General features: G+C 36.5%; 2 protein-coding genes and 1 long non-coding RNA gene across 4 annotated transcripts; 1 reads left to right on the top strand and 2 right to left on the bottom strand.

Moving 5' to 3' along the window:
* Window positions 1–4,830: 4,830 nt before the first annotated feature.
* Window positions 4,831–7,621, bottom strand: LOC104792867 (zinc finger CCCH domain-containing protein 29). Its single transcript, XM_010519125.3, has 2 exons — window positions 7,205–7,621; window positions 4,831–6,927 (listed from the first exon to the last, which is right to left on the bottom strand). Exon 2 carries the CDS (start codon window positions 6,915–6,917, stop codon window positions 5,067–5,069), a length of 1,851 nt encoding a protein of 616 aa, XP_010517427.1. The 5' UTR covers window positions 6,918–6,927; window positions 7,205–7,621; the 3' UTR covers window positions 4,831–5,066.
* A 280-nt stretch (window positions 7,622–7,901) lies between these two features.
* On the top strand, window positions 7,902–9,221 carry LOC147942975 (uncharacterized). The gene is made up of 3 exons (XR_015559860.1): window positions 7,902–8,083; window positions 8,542–8,611; window positions 8,951–9,221. It is a non-coding gene; the product is annotated as an uncharacterized LOC147942975 (long non-coding RNA).
* An 833-nt stretch (window positions 9,222–10,054) lies between these two features.
* On the bottom strand, window positions 10,055–13,925 carry LOC104792865 (protein SMAX1-LIKE 8). Of its 2 annotated transcripts, none has more exons than XM_087454637.1 (3): window positions 12,327–13,925; window positions 11,696–11,885; window positions 10,055–11,557 (listed from the first exon to the last, which is right to left on the bottom strand). In XM_087454637.1, the coding sequence occupies exons 1-3, from the start codon at window positions 13,514–13,516 to the stop codon at window positions 11,459–11,461; spliced, it is 1,479 nt and encodes a 492-aa protein (XP_087310763.1). In that variant the 5' UTR covers window positions 13,517–13,925; the 3' UTR covers window positions 10,055–11,458. The 2 variants fall into 2 exon arrangements, with proteins under 2 accessions (XP_087310763.1, XP_010517425.2); XM_010519123.3 differs by having other exon boundaries at window positions 10,055–11,552.
* Between the last annotated feature and the right edge of the window lie 6,379 nt (window positions 13,926–20,304).

The raw sequence follows: 20,304 nt of genomic DNA, 5'->3' as shown, positions 1-20,304 counted from the left end.
GATGATCTGCTTGTAGAGAGTTTCATCAACTCGTTCACCAGCTTTATCCATGTCGAATTTGCTTCCTGGCACTATTGGACTGCGTACAGCTCTGCTATTCTCCATTTCAAAGCGTCTTAGGACTTCCAAAGCATACTTAGCTTGTGAGATGTGAATCCCTTGTGGAGTTTGGAACACCTCAATTCCCAAGAAGTATCTCATCTTCCCAAGATCAGACATGTCGAACTCCTCCTCCATAGATAACTTAAACTCCTTCATCATGACTTTATTATCACCAGTATAGATTAAGTCATCGACATAAACACTAACAATCAGAATGTTATCGTGTTTGTTGATCTTGCGAAACAGGGTTTCTTCATTTGGAGACTTCTCGAATCCCTCATTTGAGAAGTATTCTTCAACTCGGCTAAACCAGGCTCTAGGTGCCTGTTTTAACCCATACAAGGCTTTGTGAAGCTTGTAAACCTTGTCCTCTTCACCTTCTACTTCATATCCTTTTGGCTGCTGCACATAGACCTCTTCTTCTAGAACACCATGTAAGAAGGCTGATTTTACATCTAACTGAAAAATTTCCCAACCTCTTTGAGCAGCTGTGGAGATGATGGTTCTGATAGTGTCCATTCTAGCAACCGGAGCATACACCTCTGTGTAATCAATCCCGTGTTCCTGAGAATAGCCCTTTGCCACTAAACGAGCCTTGTACTTGCTCACCTCTCCCTGCTCGTTTAGTTTGGTTTTGTAAAGCCATTTAACTCCAATACTCTTCACACCTTTTGGTAGTTGTGAGAGCTCCCACGTCTTGTTCTTCTCAATGGAGTCTATCTCTGCATTCATAGCTTCTCTCCATTTCTGACTTTTCTCTGCTTCTTCAAAGGTTGTCGGATCAGTTGAATTCACCACAACCATGTTTATCAGCTCTTCATCTTCGACTTCGTCTCCCGTAACATAATCATCGAGATAACGTGGCGGTCTGGATACACGTCCCTCCCTAGCTTGGACAGGTTGATCGTTTTGAACTTCTTCCGGATCTGCAGCAGGCTCTTGTGTTGCATTCTCTGACCCCTCTTCGTCATTTTCATCACCACTTTCTTCCCATATCATGTCGTCATCATTCCAGATTAGCTCTGCATCGATGTGGTTGTTGTCTCCTTCCCAGTTCCAGTGCTTTGACTCTTCAAACACTACATCTCTGCTGACAACGACCTTCTTTGTGTTTGGAACATACAGTCGGTATCCCTTTGATTCCTCTGAGACACCAAGTAGGATGCAGGCGATGCTCTTATCATCTAGTTTGCCTCGTTTCTCATCAGAAACATGCATGTGAGATACACATCCCCACACACGGAAATGTCCTACACTCGGTTTCACACCACTCCAAGCTTCTTGTGGTGTTACAGCCTTTACAGCATGAGTGGGACATCTGTTTAGGACATAGAAAGTCCAATTCACTGCTTCAGCCCAGAGGATTTTTGGTACCTTGCGAGACGTCATCATGGACCTGACCATGTTCATTACTGTCCGGTTCTTCCTCTCTGCAACGCCGTTTTGCTGTGGGGTATAAGCGGTTGTGAGTTGCCTTTTGATTCCTTCCTTCTTGCAGTAATCGGTGAACTCATGTGATGTGTATTCCCCTCCACGGTCAGTTCTTAAGCATTTGATGCTCCTACCGGTTTCTGTCTCCACTTTTTGTTTAAACACTTTGAACTGACCGAATGCTTCAGATTTCTCCTTTAAGAAGTACACCCATGCCTTCCTGCTATAGTTATCTATGAAGCACAAGATATATCTCTTTCCACTAGATGACATCGGACTTATTGGACCACATATGTCTGAGTGTATCAACTCCAACACTCCTTTAGCTCTCCACGTGCTTGTCTTTGGGATAGGGTTTCTTGACTGTTTTCCCACCAGGCAATCTGAACAGGTGAATGTTTGCATTTCAAAACTTGGTAAACCACGTACCATGTTATTGCTCTGCAGTGTCTTCATTCCGTGATGGCTTAGGTGTCCATAACGTTCGTGCCACAGCTTCCCCATCTCCTCTGATGTGGCTTGTAGGCAGTGTTGTTGGTTTGCTCCATTGCCTTGATCCAGGATCATGAACATTCTGTTTCTGCTCATCTTGCTTTCTGCTATTAAGCCTCTTTCATCATGATAGATTTTGCATTCTCCCCTCCGTATGATGATGGTTAGACCCTTCTCTTGAAGTTGACCGAGGCTTAGTAGATTGTTTCTAAGTTCTGGTACATAGTACACATCACTTATAGTGTATGCAGCATCATTCAGGATCAGCTTGACGCTTCCCTTCCCAACTACCTCCATGCGTTTGTCATTCCCCAGCTTGACAGAATGCTTGAAGTCTTCATTCATCGATGAAAACAGACTTTGATCACCACTCATGTGATTTGAGCAACCAGAGTCAAGGAACCATGCTCTCTTTCTCAAGTCTCCTTCCTTCTCCGTGTGTGTCATGAGAAGCTTTTCTGCATCTTGCAACTTAACTTGAGGTGCTTCTTCGATGTAAGCCATCAGCAACATCTCCTCTTTCTCCTCAAAGTTGGCATAGTTGGCTTCTTCATTCCACCTGGGACATTCATGTTTGAAATGTCCGAGCTTGTGACACTTGTAGCATTCGATAATGCTTTTATCTAGAGGCATTCTGCCCCTGCCACGTCCTCTGCCTCTTCCTCTGGTCCCCGCTCCTCTTCCATATGTCACCTTCAATGCTTGGGTGTCATCTTGATCTGATCTTTTGAATTTCTGCTCATGCACCACCAACGAGCTTTGTAGTTCATCTAACGTGATGGTCTCAATGTCCTTAGACTCCTCTATGGATACGACCATGTACATGAACTTTTCACTGAGAGTGCGAAGGACCTTCTCCACCACCTTTGATTCAGGTAAGTCTTCTCCATTGCTTCTCATCTGGTTGGTGATTGCAAGAACACGCTTGAAGTACTCTTCCACCTTTTCTGACTCCATCATCTCCAATATCTCAAAGTCTCTTCTCAGTTTCTGCAGTAGAGACTTCTTCACTCGTTCGTTTCCTCCGAACTTCTTCTTCATGGACTCCCAAATGATTTTGGAGGACCTCCTGTCCCGTATCTGCTCAATCGTTACCCTATCAATGGTTTGAAAAAGGTAATGCTTGACTTTGTGATCATTTGTTTTAGCATTGTCCAGCTGCTCCCTTTGCTCTCGAGTTAGCACAGTCGTGCTTACCGGTTCCTCGAGCCCGATCTCGATCGAGCTCCACAATCCTTTCGCTCTGAGGAAATTCTCCATGACTTCACTCCAATGGTCCCAGTGCCCGTCGAACTGTGGCAGCTTCATCTTATCATCACTCATCTCTCTGTGTTTCTCTCTGTGTTTTCTCTCTCTAGAAACTGCGGTTTCTTTTAGGTTCTCAAAAGTCCAACAGAGCTCTGATACCAATTTGTAATGATCAAATGCTCTTTCAGACTTGGATGAGAGAACTGTGTTTATTCATTAGTTCTACTAGGCTTTAAATAGCCTTATACATAACAGAAAGATGAAAAACGTAGAGACTCTGCTCCTACAACTACGGACATTGGAAAGTGGAAGAAGTGCAACAAACTTGACCGTAACAATCGGTCTTTGACTGTGACTGAGCACGTCTAATTATTCAAACACAAAGATGCTTAGACTACTTCAAACAGACTCGCGCCAACATTTTTTGATTATACAGAAACGTCTTCTCAGCTTTGTAATCTTTGTTCTTTTCGTTTAACTTTCGGTTGTGTATGAAAAATGATGTATCAGTTCGGTTCACAATGGGTTCCTTGCTATTGACTTTTAATAAAACGATCCTTTTGTGTAAAAAAAAAAATTGTATAAGAATAAATGTAGAAGCAGCTTAATATTAGTTACTTGTCTCTTATCAATTTAGTTTAAGGGCATCTACAACCCACCTCCATATTTGCTTTTTAATTATATTTTAGAGTAAAATCTACACCAACTCATCTCTATTTCTATCTCTATAATAGAGATCTCTATTTTTTCATCTATATATAGAACTCTATTTTTTCCTCTATAATAGAGTTGAACTTTTTTATTTATAGAGTGGTCATTGAACTTTTAACACTTTTATATTTATGATCAAAATAAATAAAATATATATTTAAATAGTTTAGTAATATGATGCAATGTATTTTTTTTAATAAATGTGATATTTAAATAATATTTATGAATGGTAAAAATTTAAATAATATCATAATTTTATGAAAGTTTCACAAATATTAAAATAAATGGGTTAGTTTACAACTTTTATAAGTAAAATGTATTAATAGTAAAATAAAAAAAGAATCTCTACGGAATATTCTTTTTTAGAGGAAAAAATAGAAGTACCCATTAGAGTATTTTAGAGGTAAAATAGAGAAAACCATTGAAGATAGTCTAAATGAGTCTTGAATTTTAAATATATGATTCAAATATTTTTTTTAAAAAATTCAGCTAATGAATTGCATGCTTGGAGTTAAATTTTTTTTTAAAATCTTTATAAATCTCCTGAATCGAGTATATGAACTTTGGAAACCGACAAATAGAATGGAAGTGACAGTGTAATTTCTCAAAATTCATGTGTAACCGCGATGATAGGTGAATTAGCATTAATACACATCGATAACACCAAGAAACGGAAGATTTTATGCAACATTATCACATGGTTGCTTTGGCATCCCAATTTTACTGTAGGTCGCCGCCTTATTTGCCTCAGCAGCACTTGGACTATTCAATTTCATTCAAAAGATTACATTTAAGTTTATGATATATCACAAAAGTTACAAAGCTAATAAGAACCTTCAAAGAACATTTTGAAGTTTGAACTCATGCATCAATTATTTTGCTTTTAATCATTACATAGTGCCACACAGGACAAGAGAATGACAAAGAAAAAAATAACATATACTAGTACCAAACTATATGGGTCAAACACAAATCAAAGAATTATTGCCAGAGATTTGTTAGATTCTGTGTAGAGAGAGGCCCATAAGACAAAAGCAGTTTTTTTTTTTATCTTATCCCATCTTTCTTCCCTGCTTCTTTACTTATGCCACAATCTGCTGCTGCTCATGGTCTATGTACATTTGCTCTGCCCACGACGGCAGCTTAAATGTGTCTCTACCTGCTGCACCGTTCACCGTGTTCCCAACCCTCTCATTCAACCCGAAGGTTCTCTCCGGTGCATTCTCTTTCACCAGTGAGTTCACCCACGACACATCTGGCTCGTCGCTATAGTCTCTCGCAGGGCGTGACACACAGTTGTTGTTGTTGTTGTTGTTCCCGTGAATGCCAAAGGAGGCGCTTCTCCTCAGCTTGTTCAGCTCTTCTCTTTGCATTCCCCACTCTAGCTTCCCCTTTGGTGATCCCCAATCCGAGACATTAGAAGCAGCTACTAGAGCTGGCTTGAAACTCAAGCTGCGTTTTGCAAACGCTGAGGTTCTTGCGTTCATCACTGCAGCTGCCATGGCTGCTGAAGATTCGAATCCGTGAGGTGGCGGCTGCTGCCTCACAGGGGAAGACGGATGATAGTGGTTCATTTGAGAATGTCTGCTTGGTGACTGAAGTTGCATCACAGCAGATGAATCGTATGATCCAAAAGTCTCTTCGAGGTTGGATGGCTTGAGATCACCAAGTCTCCGGTTATCCAAACCGCGAAACCTAAGTTCCATCTCTATATCCATATCTCTAGCACTCAAAGTCGACTTCAATCTGCTGCCATTAAGCTGCAAAGGTGGTGGTGTAAGGCTATTAACTCTGTTCTGCCATAATCCACCATTTCTTGGAGACAAAGGAACACCACCACTAGCCATAGGTGAGTTCATTGGCGATGATCCAAGTGCCAAAGGAGACATAACCGGCATCTCAGGAGACTGGTTAGACGACCTCGGTGAAACCATCGCAGAGCCAGTGGAAGCATTAACAGGTCTCAACTCATCACGTCTATGAGCAAAGAAACATACCCTCCTTGCACAACCCGTCTCATCTTTACAAAGCCTAGTCCTATACTGAGCCGGGTGAAGCCAAGACTCGAAAACACCGTGCGCATACTCACAGGAATCTCCTTTGGGACAAGACCCTTTACGAAACTCAGGACAGGGCACACAAGTGTAAGGATACTTCCTCGGATCTCTCCTCCTAGCGTTCTCACCAGGATGAACAAAAGGACACTCAGTCCAATCATGAGAATAAGCCCTCGAACACGGCTTAACCTTAAAGCTAAACATCCTAAACTCATCAGTTCCATAAACACCTTCGTTAATATCAGGAAGCGACGCATCAGCTGGATACTTAGTCACAACACTCTTCACTTCCTCCTCCTCATCATCTCCCATCAAACCAACCGAACCATCATGATTCCCGGTAAGCAAAACCTCAACCGCCTTTCTACTCTGGTTAGGAACAAACCGGGAAGCTTTAACCAACAAATCAACCGGTTTATTCCCATTAGCATCAACGCAATTAGGCGAAGCAGAAGCATCAAGCAAGATCTTGATGATCTCAACGATAGAGACAGAACAGCCAGAAACTGCACAGTGAAGAGCAGTGACTTTCTCGTCACTGCAAACTCTGTTCACATCAGATCTTCCCGTGGCGATTATGTAACTCAACACTTCCATGCTTCCATACATAGCAGCAACCATAAGAGGTGTTCTCTCTTCGAAACCCATCTTCTTCGACCCGACCCGTCTACAGTACCATAACCCTGCCTCGTCGATCTCCATCGATGGTTTCTCTTCGATCTCTCTCTTGAACGATGAAAGATCGTCGCAGGCGGCGAATTCGAGGAGAGACATGGCGGTTGCGGCGGTGGTAGCTGCTTCTTCAGATTTCTGCCTCATGAATTCGACTTCAGTTAGGGTTTTAGAAGAGCAAAGGTTGCTCTTTGCGCCACACATCTATCTCTTCCTGCTTAAGAAGAAGAAAAAAGATGAGTTTTTGATTCAAAGTTTCAATTTTTTTTTCTTTTTTGTTTCTCAATTCCAAGATTCTTGTTTATACACAAGAATCATTCCCCAAATTAAGTAAAGTAATAATGAATATAAATTAAACGACCGTTTCTATATTCAATTGAGGGAAAGACAATAAAAAGGTCAAGATCAAAGCCATTAAAACCATAAAGATTTTTTTTTTTTTTTTTTTTTTGAATTAGCAAAACAGAACAGAGAAAAGAATCAAGACATACCTAGAAAAGAAGATAAAGCTTTGGAGGAAAGATTTAAAAGATTGAAACTAGTTTGGAGGTTTTGAGGAGAAGGAGAAGTAGAGAGAGAAGTGGTTGGCTGGGTTTTTTAGAAGAAGAATGAAATGAGAAATGAGAGGCTCCCTTTTAAAAGGGGAACTTGGATTTTTTACGAAGAAGGAGAGAGGAAGGTGCGCTCTTTGTTTCGTCTACCTTTCTCTTGGTCTTCTTCTTCTCTTTTATAAATATTCTTAATTGCTTTTTCTTCAATTGCATTTGTTTTGTTTTGTTTTGTTTTCTTCGTCTTAGGAAAAATGGTTTAGGTCAAAAGTCAAAACTGGAAACTTTTAAAAAGGTAAAGGGACGTCGCTGTTTTGTTGACTCTTATTTACAACAATCCTTTTAGTATTTTGTTTTGTCTTTTTTTTTAAAAATAAAATAATTATTATAATATCTTCTTTTCATAATATAAAGTAATATAATAATATCAATCTTCCTATCTCATTGATTTTTTCAAAGTGTCTTTTTTATAATGATAAAAAAAGCAACGTCCTTTGAAGGGAAGGAAATATAAACAATAATGTATTTCATTGTATATTTCACTTATATAAGAAAAAGTCTCATTCCGGGGGATGTAATTTATTTATTGTTTCTAGATATCAGTTTGTTTTTGGTTAAAGTTTCTAGATATAAAGGATAATGTATCCATTTGGTTTTGTTATAACCGAAACCATTGTTTGTTCTTTTTAGGAGTTATAGGACCTACTTCAAAATTCCTAATCAATTACTTTGTTTTGATTATTAACAAAAGAACTGAACTTTTGTTTTAAATTTTACTAAGAAGAAAAAAAAACTCAAAAGAGGAACTAACTTACTCATCTGGTAAATTCAATTCAGAGGGGATCCTTTGGTATTTATAAACCCACAATATAAGATAGTTGTTGTTACTATTCATTCCATGTATTTCTTTATGACGTATCAAGTTGTCTGCATGCATTTGAAATAAAAGACTTACTCTATAACAAATAGTTATATATATCTGGAGAAGATAGCTCAAATTTTCATAAGACAGCAGATATTAACATCTGACCAGATCTACATTAGTTTATATTTTTCATCTGCGCATGATGTTTTTATATAAAGGCATGGGTAATATATACGCTTATTTGTTCCCAAAAAAAAAAACTAGTATGGGCAAAGATTCTGAGATGTTAAGAAATACTTGTATTTCCAAATTCCAACATATCCTAAGATATTATGAACTATTTGTATCTGTAAAAGATTTATAAAAAAAAAAAGAGAGAGATCATAATATATATACATATGTGTGGTTGATATAGTGGTAAATGGAGTTGGGGATGTGTAAAGGACCCTACCATCGATCAAATCGACCGACTTAGCACTTACCAGGTAACCATTCTACAACCGTGTGTGTGAGTGTCTTCAGTACGCGCTTTCATTAGCACGTTTGGCTACTTTAGAAGTCTACTCTTTTTCTTAAGCATCACTATAAAACACAAACAATCTTAATTTTTAAACACATAATTTCATGATCTATTAAAACAATCCTTTTCTTTGTTTGGTATAAGTGTTGAGACAATATATGCATCCATACTTAATATGATTGATTGAATACGAAATCAAAACCTAGATAGAAAACTATCAAACTTTATCTCAACGATCATATAGATAAGCTTATCTTAAAGGTTTGCGATTGAGTTAATAAGGTAATTGTAATGGAGTGATTAGGATAAAGCGAGAGATAAAACACGCACGCACAAGAGGATGCGCGTGAAGAAAGAGAGAAAGTGAGACACGCCTTCTATCTTCTTAAGGTGTTTGGGTGGGCGACAGAGAATGTCTTCTTCACTTGGCCGCCCGCTTCCACTTTTTTCCATTTTCCTTAATTGTTTTTTAATCTCTTAAACTAAACCTTTAACTTTTACAGAAATATTATAATTAATATTCCCTTATAGTTCTCCTTTTTTATTTAAAAAATATAATTTTCAGTCACACAAAACATTAATAATGGATTAGTCCGTTCGATTCTTTACTTTTCTTTTGATTCTTCTGTCCTTCTATCTTCCGTGAGTGTATTCATTTGCTATTTTCCCTACTCCAGTCACACATCACAAATTTGCTATTTTGTGAACTCATTTATACTACTACTCCACACATACCAACGGATTACGAAATCTAAATCACTAACTTATAAGAAATTGCACTTGTCATTAGTTATATAAACATAAACATAAATACAAATAACATATAGTTACGCATTTGAATAACCTAAGTCTATGGTCTATAAGTCATAAGTACCCATCATAACTCATAATTACCTTGAAACAGGCTGATAGTTTTCAATCATAATCAGCAAATAAATCATCATCACACCAATTAGACAGCTTCTATATACTAATAATGTAAATAATTTTCTTTCAACGAAGAATTATGATCATGTTTCTGAGCAAGTTGAGATGTCATAGATATGCTGAAGAATTAAGACTCTGCTACGCTCCTTCTGGTCAATTTTGGTTCTTTGCTTCTATGGTCAACTTATTATTATAGTACTGTAACAATTTTATAGTGAGATAGTGTTTTGTGTGTTTGCCTCTCAAAATATTTCCCAAAACTCGTCAGCATATTGCATCAGATTGTGGACGGAGTCATCGAGTGTGTACAACTATTTACTATGACATAAAAAATTTGGAACTTTGAAGACTGCTCCTGAGTTTAGTATTATTAAACCCAATCATAGAAATTTATAACAGTTATCATATTTCATTAATAATGACGTTATTTACTAGACGCAGTCGATTTTGTTAAAAACAGGGAAAACTGCAAAAAAAAAAAAATGTAAATAACTAATTCATTTACAGAAGCTTATACATATAAAACAAGGAGAAAGATCCACTCACAACTACATGAACACACACATTATAATAGTATAGCAACACAAAAGAACAATAACTCTACCTTATATATGATACACTTTCAATATAAAGCTATTGTTAACCTACTGAGATTTTACAAAGAACAAGTCCATTTGATCCTCACGAAAAATGTCAAGATCTCGACCAACTAATTTTACTACACAACTAGTAGTGATTTCATACCTTTCTTTAAGCTTCAAGAACACTCGACTCATTACTTTCTCCATCAACTCTTTGATGATATCTTTTCTACTGTCTGAGAAATAAACAGCCGCTAGCAATCGTTCTATAATTTTAGGGTCAACCTCCAGCAAGCAATCCGATCTCACACACTTGTCGAAAATTTCTTTTACGCTCTTTTTGATTTTTTCAGCTAGTCCTTCAAAATCAAAAGGCTTGAAAGGAACCTCAATGAGACGTTCGTGATTCTTCAAGTTCATTAACCAAACGTTTGAGTTCTCTTCACAATGATAATTTTCCTCGATCTCGGTTTCTTGAGCAGGAAGGTTCAGATCAAGAACTCCATTAGATGTTCTGTTCAACCGTTTTACTGTCTCCGTAGTTTTTTTCTTCTCCATCAGCTTCCTCTTGTTCGCTGAGGTTGAGCCTGAAACCGATCTCACAATTGGTAAGGTAGATACAGTTTCAATCCATATCTCCACTTGCCTTCCTCTGGCTCTCAATAGTTTCTCTTCAGAATAAGATGATGTTGTTACGGAACCTTGTGAAGTTGATGTCATAACAAACATGGTGTTTCCAATACCGACTTCTCTCCCGTGTGAATCCATAAACTTCCCGGTTTCGATTGCCTTTGACAAGCTTATCTGCAGCTTCTCGTCCGCTTTCTCAATGTTCTCAAGGAAAACCACACAGAAAGGATTCCTACACATCACTTCAAGGATATGATCAACCATCGTCTTTCCTCTCAAACGTATCGCATCATCATCACAACCACTTATTCCATGCTCCGCGGCACCAAGATCAACGGCCATAAATCTGTGTTCGCTTTGATACACAATCTCAGCAAGGACAAGCGACATTCTTCTCATGCCTACAGTATCAGGCCCGACCAAATTGAGCCAAACATCTCTTCGAGTGACAGTCCTAGGCGGTTGTGACAATGCACAGCTGATTACTCTAGCAGCCTCATCTTGCCATGAAACCCTATCCGTTAATCTTCTGTAAATAATCTTGAAGCTCTCTACGGTAAGGTCCCTTGGATTGTCCAAGCAAGAGGAGAACACAGATTGTGGCGCCTGAGAAAAGTCTCTCTCCAAATGCTTCTTGAGGCCAGATCCTGCAGTGACTGAACATATCCTCAGATTCAGATCAGTAGTGACCGATTTAGCTGAACCGGTCGATGCAGAAGCACTGCTCGTGGACTTATTTTCACAAACTGATTCCAACCCTTCTTTAGTCTGCACTGAGGAGATGTAAAGACACATTGCAATTAACATAACATAATGGAATTATACACTCAGCCGAGCGAACTTGTAGTCCAAGAAACACTTTCAACGATTATGGGAGAAAAACAAATTAGGACAAGATAAAATAAACCGACCTTGGTACCAGATTTTTGGTTTAAATCAGTTCTTTTGGTCATTTGTAACCAAGGCGGCAAGGTAGATTGAGTCTGATCGGATATTGAAGACACTGGTCCGGTTATGTCCTTGTTGAAACCGGAGAAGGGCAGTTTCATGTCAGAAGGAGTTGAGAAGAATCCACCAAATGGAATAAATGATCCCATCAAACTGCACACACAAACAAACACGCATTAAAGTTAGTGCCATACAGGAATCTAAAAGTCACAAATTGTACATCAATTCTCTGTTTCTACATTTTAATGACATTGCTTTGAATTTATTTTTTCTATTGCATTTATATTTCACATGTTAAAGTATTGTGCTTGTGTCTTTGTGATATAAAAAAAACAAAATGCTTTAAGCTTTAAGCTTCTATCAATAGTCATTTAAACAATAAGCTATTATTAGGTCAGACATGTTTTCGAATGTTATTGATGCTGTTTTAGTAGAAGACAATAAGGTTTTATCAATCATCTATATAGACGTAACGCGCAAATTTCAAATGGTGATACAAAACTTTCTCTAAAGACTTGTTTTAATGGCATATAGAAAAAGCGATCAAAGCGTTTTAGAATCTGATCGAAGCGAGAGAGAGAGAAAAATAAGAACCTGGACTTGTTGTGAGGCAAACAAGGTCTTAGAGAAGTGATGGTGAGTAACTGCAAATCCCAATCTTTCTCCACGTTCGGATACTTCCTCACCATCTTCTCGTAAACTTCGTCGCTCGTCGTCGCTCCGATCAACCAAACTCTTCTCCCATGTCTCCGTAACAGCTCCGAAACGCAACTCACGATGTAATTCGCCGCCGGTACGTTTTCTTCGCCGTCTGTGAAAACCCTAAGATCTCCGTAGTTCAAGACTAACCCTGGCCCTGAACCTTGCTCCGCAAGCTTCCCCAGATCGTGAAACCTAGTATCGACGTAGGTTTTATCGAATTTAGAAACGATTTGATCGGAGATTTCTGAACCGATGTTAACCGTGGCTAAACCATGAAGCTGCGTCGGTAGAATCATCCCGTCGGTTCGGTTTTTCTCAAGCGAATTTAAATAACCGGTTAGTACATCGTAAGCCGATACACCAACAAGCAGAGGATTCCTCCCTTTTTCCCTCACGAAAACCGCGCTTATCCTCCGGTAATCAGAATCTCCGTTAAAATTTCGGTTTGGTTCGTTAAAACCCCATCGAACCGGATTCGGTTCAGGATTATTCCCGGTTACGTTACAGAGAAACAGAGGCTGCTGCGATGAATAGCGTAAGAGATGAGGAACAGGTCGAATGATCGAAAGCTTCAACTCGGAGCTCCTAAAACCCGCTTCACCAAAAACCCGACTCACAACCGGATCATCCAAAATCGAGAGAATCAGCTGACGAAGCTCCACTTTAACACAAGAAACCGAGTTCTGATTCTGAGCACTCTGCGACATTTCTTGATAGATCCTAAAATTCTCAGGAAGACGACGCTGGTGAGCTTGAGATCGTTTGATCGCAGCCATGAGGGAGTTAGAAACAGGTGGCGGATCATCGGATCCGAGCTTTTGACCGGATTGGATCCGGTCTAAAGAAACGCTTAAGCAAAGATCTAGAGCTTTGAACTGGAGACGAGGTGAGTAAGCAGAGTTACGAACAAGAGCGCATGCGTCGCGTAAAGCTGAGGTTGGTAGAGAGAGTAAAGCTGAGATAGCGTGAAGCGACGTCGTCTGCGAGTGTCCTCTTCGACTTGCGACGTTGACAGCTTCTTCTAACGCGTAAGATGCTTCCGCCGTTAAGCATTGTTTCGCTACGTTCACGGCTGTTGGCATCTCCGGCGACCATAAATTAAAAAAATTCACACAAGTTTTTTTCACAAAAAGGAAAATATTAAACGAGAAAACAAAAATCTTAAATTATTTTACTATTTTCAGTTGTTATTTGTATGTAACAAGAAAATTGTGTAACGGGGGAAAAATATAAATTTATTTAACGGAGGATTACACACACTGTTGTTGGTTGAGTGGACACAAATGTGGGACCTATTGAGGAAGTACAAAAAAGATGGTGGGACCCACACACGAGGGGGCAGAGAAAGTGAGAGTTTGGAATCGAACAGGAACACAAGAAGAATAGGAACAGAAACAGGTGGGTGGATCACTTCTACTTCAGATTCTTTTGTTGCTTGTCTTTAGAGATCATTCTTTCTTTTGCTGCCGTGTATATATAAGTCAAATTATTTTCAAGTATTCGATTTTTTTTTTTTTTAATTATTACAAACCACAACCACATGTTAAATATCTTTAAAATACTCCTGAAGAAAATATCTCTCGTTGATACGAATACTGATGATGTACAAAAATACTCGTATCTCTACGATGCATGTGGCTATTTTGTAATATAGTTAGCACCATAATACACTAGTGCTACAACAGTTTTAATTTCTTTTGGACTTAATGCCTCTCGGTGTTATTTATCTCCACGCTAGCTATGCGGTATTCGTGACTCTCCTTTTAAGCCATCAATTGTTTGATTTTAGTCTTGCCTATACTTATTATCTGTTTTCGATATATAAGCAACGACCAAAATGGTGAAAATCAAATACACTATTCTATCACCGCAGTGCATGGACTTCATACTAGCTGGTTCTGTAGAAATTAAATGAAGTATTTCTATCCGTATAAGTAACAGATATAACCTAATATATATATGTCATCATCAAGTTTAAACCTGACTTCATCAGTACGTAGTTAGCGACGGTATAGATTGGAGGGTGTAGCTAGACCATATCTTTTATTCCCCAACCTCGACCATATCTTTTAGGAAGTCAATTGATCATTGTATTATGTTAACAAAAATAAAATAGCAAATACTAATGATGTTATCTGAAAAAGGAATCCTATAACATTTATTACCGAAAGGTATAGAAAGATCAGTGTCGGTCTTGTCGGAGCAAAATAAAAAACAATGGATACGATCATACGACTTTATGAAATTAATAAAAAGAAAGTGACACTAACGATGACAATTAAAGAAAAATGTAAAGAAAAGAAAGGTCGCTTTGCATCATAAAGTTTGACAGAGACAAATGAGAAGAAGGAACCCTATTTTTTCACCACATACTTGACCTTTCATCACTTTCTCTATATCCCTTTCTTTTTCTTTATTAATTTCTAAAATATTATGTTACTCCTCCTCCATTCTCCACAATATTTTTGGAGATTACCAAATATTTGCAAATCCATATGCATCATCACCATTCTCCACATGATTTTGTGTTGTTGCTATCATATTGGATATTTGCGTGAGCATGCTTCTCAAAAAAAAAAATGATTCTGCAAAATTTTGTGAAGCATATATACCTTCGAGTAAATTAGTGCCTTAGTGGACATAAGCTTCGGACTAAATAGCTCAAAACGTGTATTTGTGGACTTAGAAGCAATTGTCACCACCGAACCCATCCGAATATCATAATTTTCAAGAGTTTTGGTACGTTATAACATGTAATCGCTCATGTATAACAAAATTAACTTTATAGCATTTACATGATTCACATAAGAAAGAAAACAAACGTCACATTTGTGAACCCACATAGATGTGGATGTGCTTAGGTGTCAATGTCTCACTTGTTTAAGCCATTGCCCTATGAAATTTCGACAACTACTTATCTTCTATACGATTATATATGCCAGACATTTTAGTACTGAATACTGGTTTTTTCGTAAGGGAACATCAACCAAAATAATTCATAGAATATTATAAAAAGTTTTACTTTTTTTCTTCTCCAGCAATTGGTGCGAATGAGAATCTTTCCTTTGTAGATCCCTCACTGATTGGAATATTTTTTTTTCCTTCTGTTTTTTCGATACCTTTTTGTTTTCTGTGAATAGTCAAGTCATGCACATAATTCAAATTTATAAAGTAACTTCATTTATAACAATAGCATTATTTTCTCACTCTGGTAGTATACTTTTGTCACTCGATAGTTTGATTGGCGTTGAATTTCTGTATGAAGATTTATTATGGTGTAAGTTCATATAAAAGTTCTTACGGTATTAGGGAAAAATAGTTACTGGAGGTAAAAGCATAAATCCTTACGATTCTAGTTCAGGAAAAATTATGTATCGGAATACAATATTTTTTAAAATTACTAAAAATGATAGAACTTAATTCATCTAGGTATTGTTTCGGATACACCACTTTCACTTGATATAATCAATAAACATATATATAGTAACATAGAAGCTGAACGATTAAAATTAGGACTTAAGACTATATCTATGTTCGGTTGATAAACTTTTAAATTAGCGGATGATGTTGAAGATAAATTGAGAGACGGATTATTGACGAGGTTTCTTGACATATCAACTTATATATGTTTTAGGTGACAAAACTCATTTGTAAGTGGAAACTATGCTAAAATAAATTAGGGCAGCGATTATATTTTTTTGGTGTGTAAAGATGTCCTAGTGTGGACCATACTATTTCACGCTCATTGTGTAGATAGCAACATTTCAGAAGATGATCATTGAACTTGAGAAACTTTATCTATATTATGGTAGTGATTGGTAAACAAAAACAACAAGTGGTACATTGAATTTTTACCAATCACAAAAATTTAACGAAAAACTTTATTAAAAGCTTTACTCTCAGTTTTTTTTTGTACAATTTTCATGTACAGCTTTGAACTATTCCGTAACAGTTTACAGCTTCAAGTTATAGCTTCAGAGTACAGCTTTTCTGTACAGCTTTGGCTACGTTACCAATCAGAGTCTATGTTTTTCATTAATTAGCACTAGACACTTGGTTAAGTATTATATATTATTGTCCATTTTTTGCTAAGGTTAAATAGTTTCTTAGCAAAGTATTTTCAAATCTCTACTAAATTACTAAGTTAAGAAAAGTAAAAAAAAAAGTACAGACAGAAAAAAAGTTCAACAATGGAAGTGTAAAAAGAAAAATTTAAGTAGTGTGAATTTAAAATATAATCATAAATTAGTTTTATACTTGGCCAATCCATTCATAGTTGACGCAATGAACCATAGTCCATAGAGTATCCATTGTTATCTAAAGTAAAACAATAATTCTTTTTTCACAATCATGTAAATTCACATCAAACAGCTTTTTACATATCAATGAATGTGTCACATGGGAAAAAAATTCATAAAAGTGGAGGTTTCTTCTTTAGGGAACCAATATCCTCGTTGACGTCTTACGAGCATAGACCAAGAAGAATATGACATTGATTACTAAAAACTTATTTAACCAAATTAAATAAAAATAGTATTGGTGAAGAATAAAGCTGATTTGTTCTCAAGTCGAATAAAATAAAGTTATAAAAAAAACAGTACAAATAGGAATTTCATAATTCTACTCTCTTTTTTTTTTTTTTTATCTTTACTCAAAACCTATAATAAAAATCCTAAAATAAACTCAATTTGAACTTTGTTGTAGTGTGATTTGGCTCAAAAAAAAAAAAACTTTAGTTGTTGTTACACCATAGACAATCGCACGAATGTCTCGCACACTCAGTAAAGAAAAATTGATGGATTTGACCAAAATGGTCACTAATTGAATGAATGGGTGGATAAGTTGTCGGGCCTCCATGAATTCTTCCCAGAATTCAATTCGATGCACCAAACATCAGGAGAATAAGAACAAAATAAATTTTCCAGCAACATAAATTTCTCTTCTATTAGCACTTATTGGTTAATTGATATAACATATGTATTTACATGAACAATAATAAGTTGCATGTGAGCGGTGAGCCCATATCGAAAAATATAACTATCCTAGTAGTGTAACACAATAAGAACTAGAGTTGACTATAAGTCAACTTATGTTGTGGAATCTGAATGGTCCAGATTTTTAAGTCCAAACGTATCTTGTTGAGATCCCTGTGCAACAAAAGGAAGGCTAGCATGGCTAATCGAATAAAGAAAGATTAATGGTGAAAATTTTGATCAATATGAAAATTTAGTGGAAAACCAAAAATAAAATAACTAAAAGAGTAAGTGGATGACCCATCTTGCCAATGGACTTTGATTCAACAATTCCTATTGTATTCCATCTTCAAATCTGTCGATTGTCATCTGACGATATCCATATTGCATGATATTCAAAGAGTTTGTCCGGTGTGTCATCTCTCTCTTTTCTTGGGACTCCAAGATGAGTTAAAGCCCGCATACGAACGGTCAGTTTAGAATTTGTTTGCTAATCAAATTTTCAATTGAGAACCAAGAATACTACTATTACAATCAATAGACAAAATAATTGCAACTCCTATAAAAAGACGAAACAAAAAGATGAAAAACATGACGAAAAAAATAGAGAGGGGAAAGAACGACATTTTGAGAAGTTGGGATTTGAAGGGTTGGTCAATCCATTAGGGGAGGTGGGGAGCAATGTGAGATAATATTAGATTATAGAAATGATGAAGTTGCCATTATATGTGTAAGTTGTATTTTTGATGAAATTATGGAATTTGAAGAAACTTTTAGTATTTGTGTGGGTCTTTAATGTCCTATTTACGATACTAATCACTCAAAAAAAGTTTGGAACATTATGAATCAAATATCGAAGGGCAAGATATGTTTGTCTCTTGTCTAAAGTATAACGACGGGACTTCACCCCTCTTTTTTTTTTTTTTGCTTTCCAATATTTTTGAAAGTAGTCTAAAAATTGCCTCAAAAATTGAAAACATCTTATGAAACAAGCAAAAACCTCTAAAACATTCTATATTATGAAACGGATGGAATAGTAAATAAGTATAAGATATACTCTTTTTTTTTCTTCTGGCGGCTAGACGTTATTGTAATAATAAGAACATAAAAAGTTGAAGCTAGCTAGACAACAAATAAAAGGGTACTCTACATTTCAATATTTCATAGGGCTCGAAAAAGTGTAATAGTATTCTAAACATGATCGATGGAATTATATGTCTAGCTTATTTACTCATATATCAAATGAATGGTAAGACGATGAATCTGAAGTTGAAGAAAAATTAAAAATTACTGAAGTTAAATAAACTAAACTTTATGCATGATAATCACAGAACACACGAAAATTTTGTTTTTAATGCACCAATATAGCTTTCATCACAACATTTTAAAGGCAGCAATACATAATGCAATAAATATTAACATTTCATCTCTATATACCATATACAGCATATATGTATTGAAGAACTTCAATCATAAACCTCAACTCATGATATTTGAAACATTTTTGAAAGAGTAGTCAAATATTCTTAGAATTTAAAAAATCCACACAATAGTGTTACAAAATTGAGAGCGCAGTACAAGAACTCCGATGATGTCTTTACTGAAAGAATCATAGAAATTAATATTTCATATATAACTAGTTATACTGGTATAGCAGAGAGTCAGAGACTAGAGTATACTACTCGATTGCATATTGTTATTAATTTGGTTTATAGTTCGAAAAGTGAGAGAGAGACGGAGACAAGACACCAATAAAAAAGGCCAAACCCACTACGGGCAGAAGAATCAAGACTGTTTAATATACAATCACGGGGACCCTATACTCACGAGCCCTAAAGAACAAATCACGAGCTCCACTTAGCATCTTTACTTTTCCCATATATGGTACACTTATGTTCGTTCTCTCGCCTTTTTCTTGTTTGCCTTTTCATATTTGGTAAACTGTGACCCTAAGATATGTAACACTATATACATAATGGGATCATTTGCAAAAAATTTAACGTCGGTTTATATATTTAGCCATATTATTTGCATTTTAACTGTACTGTACAACATCGGTTTCCCCATACTATCTTAAAACCTATCATGATCATATTCATAATAGTGGAATGACATAATATCAAACAAAGATAACGAAACAAAAAAAGAATATGTGCACTGAAATTAACTTTCACTAACGTACAATATAGGTGTAGTTAATAGATGTACGTTACTATTTTTTACCTTTTATATTGAAATTGTGACATGATACAACGAAATGTGAACGAATAGCTAGACAATATCATGTCATAATTCTTTTTTTGTTTTGTTGGAATGCTAAATATCATTACATAATTTCATATCTATTCGTACATATATTAACTGGATGTTTATATATACGCTAATATGCTTACGTATACATCCTGTCACATGGGATCATTATAGAACTCCTCTTTTCTTTATCTTTTTGGACAACTTGGCTTGTGTTGATTATGCTGATATGCATTCTGTAAACCAAACAAAACATCACAGCGCTGATTTTGAAAGTCAGAGCTAAACTAGGATCAGTTACGAGAGAAGTCTGGGAGATCTCTTGATTTTATTTCACTTTTAGAAAAGCAAAACCTTTGACAAAATAACATATCATATCGTGGATGGGTTTATTTTCTGCATGACACGTAAAATAGTTTGTTCCATGAGTGGGAGTCCCGGCCGTTGTGACTTGATAAAGACAACTTCGCTTATGATGATGACAAATGATAAGGTTAAACAAAAAAATGAGATAAATGACTATTTAGTGGTTTTATTTCCGTTTTTTCATTCTCGAAACAGTTCATTTTGGTCAGATAGACTTGCATGTCTATATACATTTTTTGTTGTATAAGTTAATAGAGTGGTTTTATGGTTATAATCGAGGT

Source organism: Camelina sativa, chromosome 6 (genome assembly GCF_030686135.1).
Source record: "Camelina sativa cultivar CO46 ecotype springtype chromosome 6, ASM3068613v1".
In the NCBI taxonomy this organism is placed as follows: domain Eukaryota; kingdom Viridiplantae; phylum Streptophyta; class Magnoliopsida; order Brassicales; family Brassicaceae; genus Camelina; species Camelina sativa.
The sequence above is the reverse complement of the archived record's forward strand: the minus strand, read 5'-3'. Positions and strand labels throughout refer to the sequence as shown.

Coding starts and splice junctions, on each gene's coding strand:
- LOC104792867 (XM_010519125.3), bottom strand. CDS start 6,917: ATGTGTGGCGCAAAGAGCAACCTTTGCTCTTCTAAAACCCTAACTGAA.
- LOC104792865 (XM_010519123.3), bottom strand. CDS start 13,516: ATGCCAACAGCCGTGAACGTAGCGAAACAATGCTTAACGGCGGAAGCA. Junction 11,886..12,326: donor TTGCCTCACAACAAGTCCAG/GTTCTTATTTTT, acceptor TTGTGTGTGCAG/TTTGATGGGATCATTTATTC. Junction 11,553..11,695: donor ACCAAAAATCTGGTACCAAG/GTCGGTTTATTT, acceptor TCCTCAGTGCAG/ACTAAAGAAGGGTTGGAATC.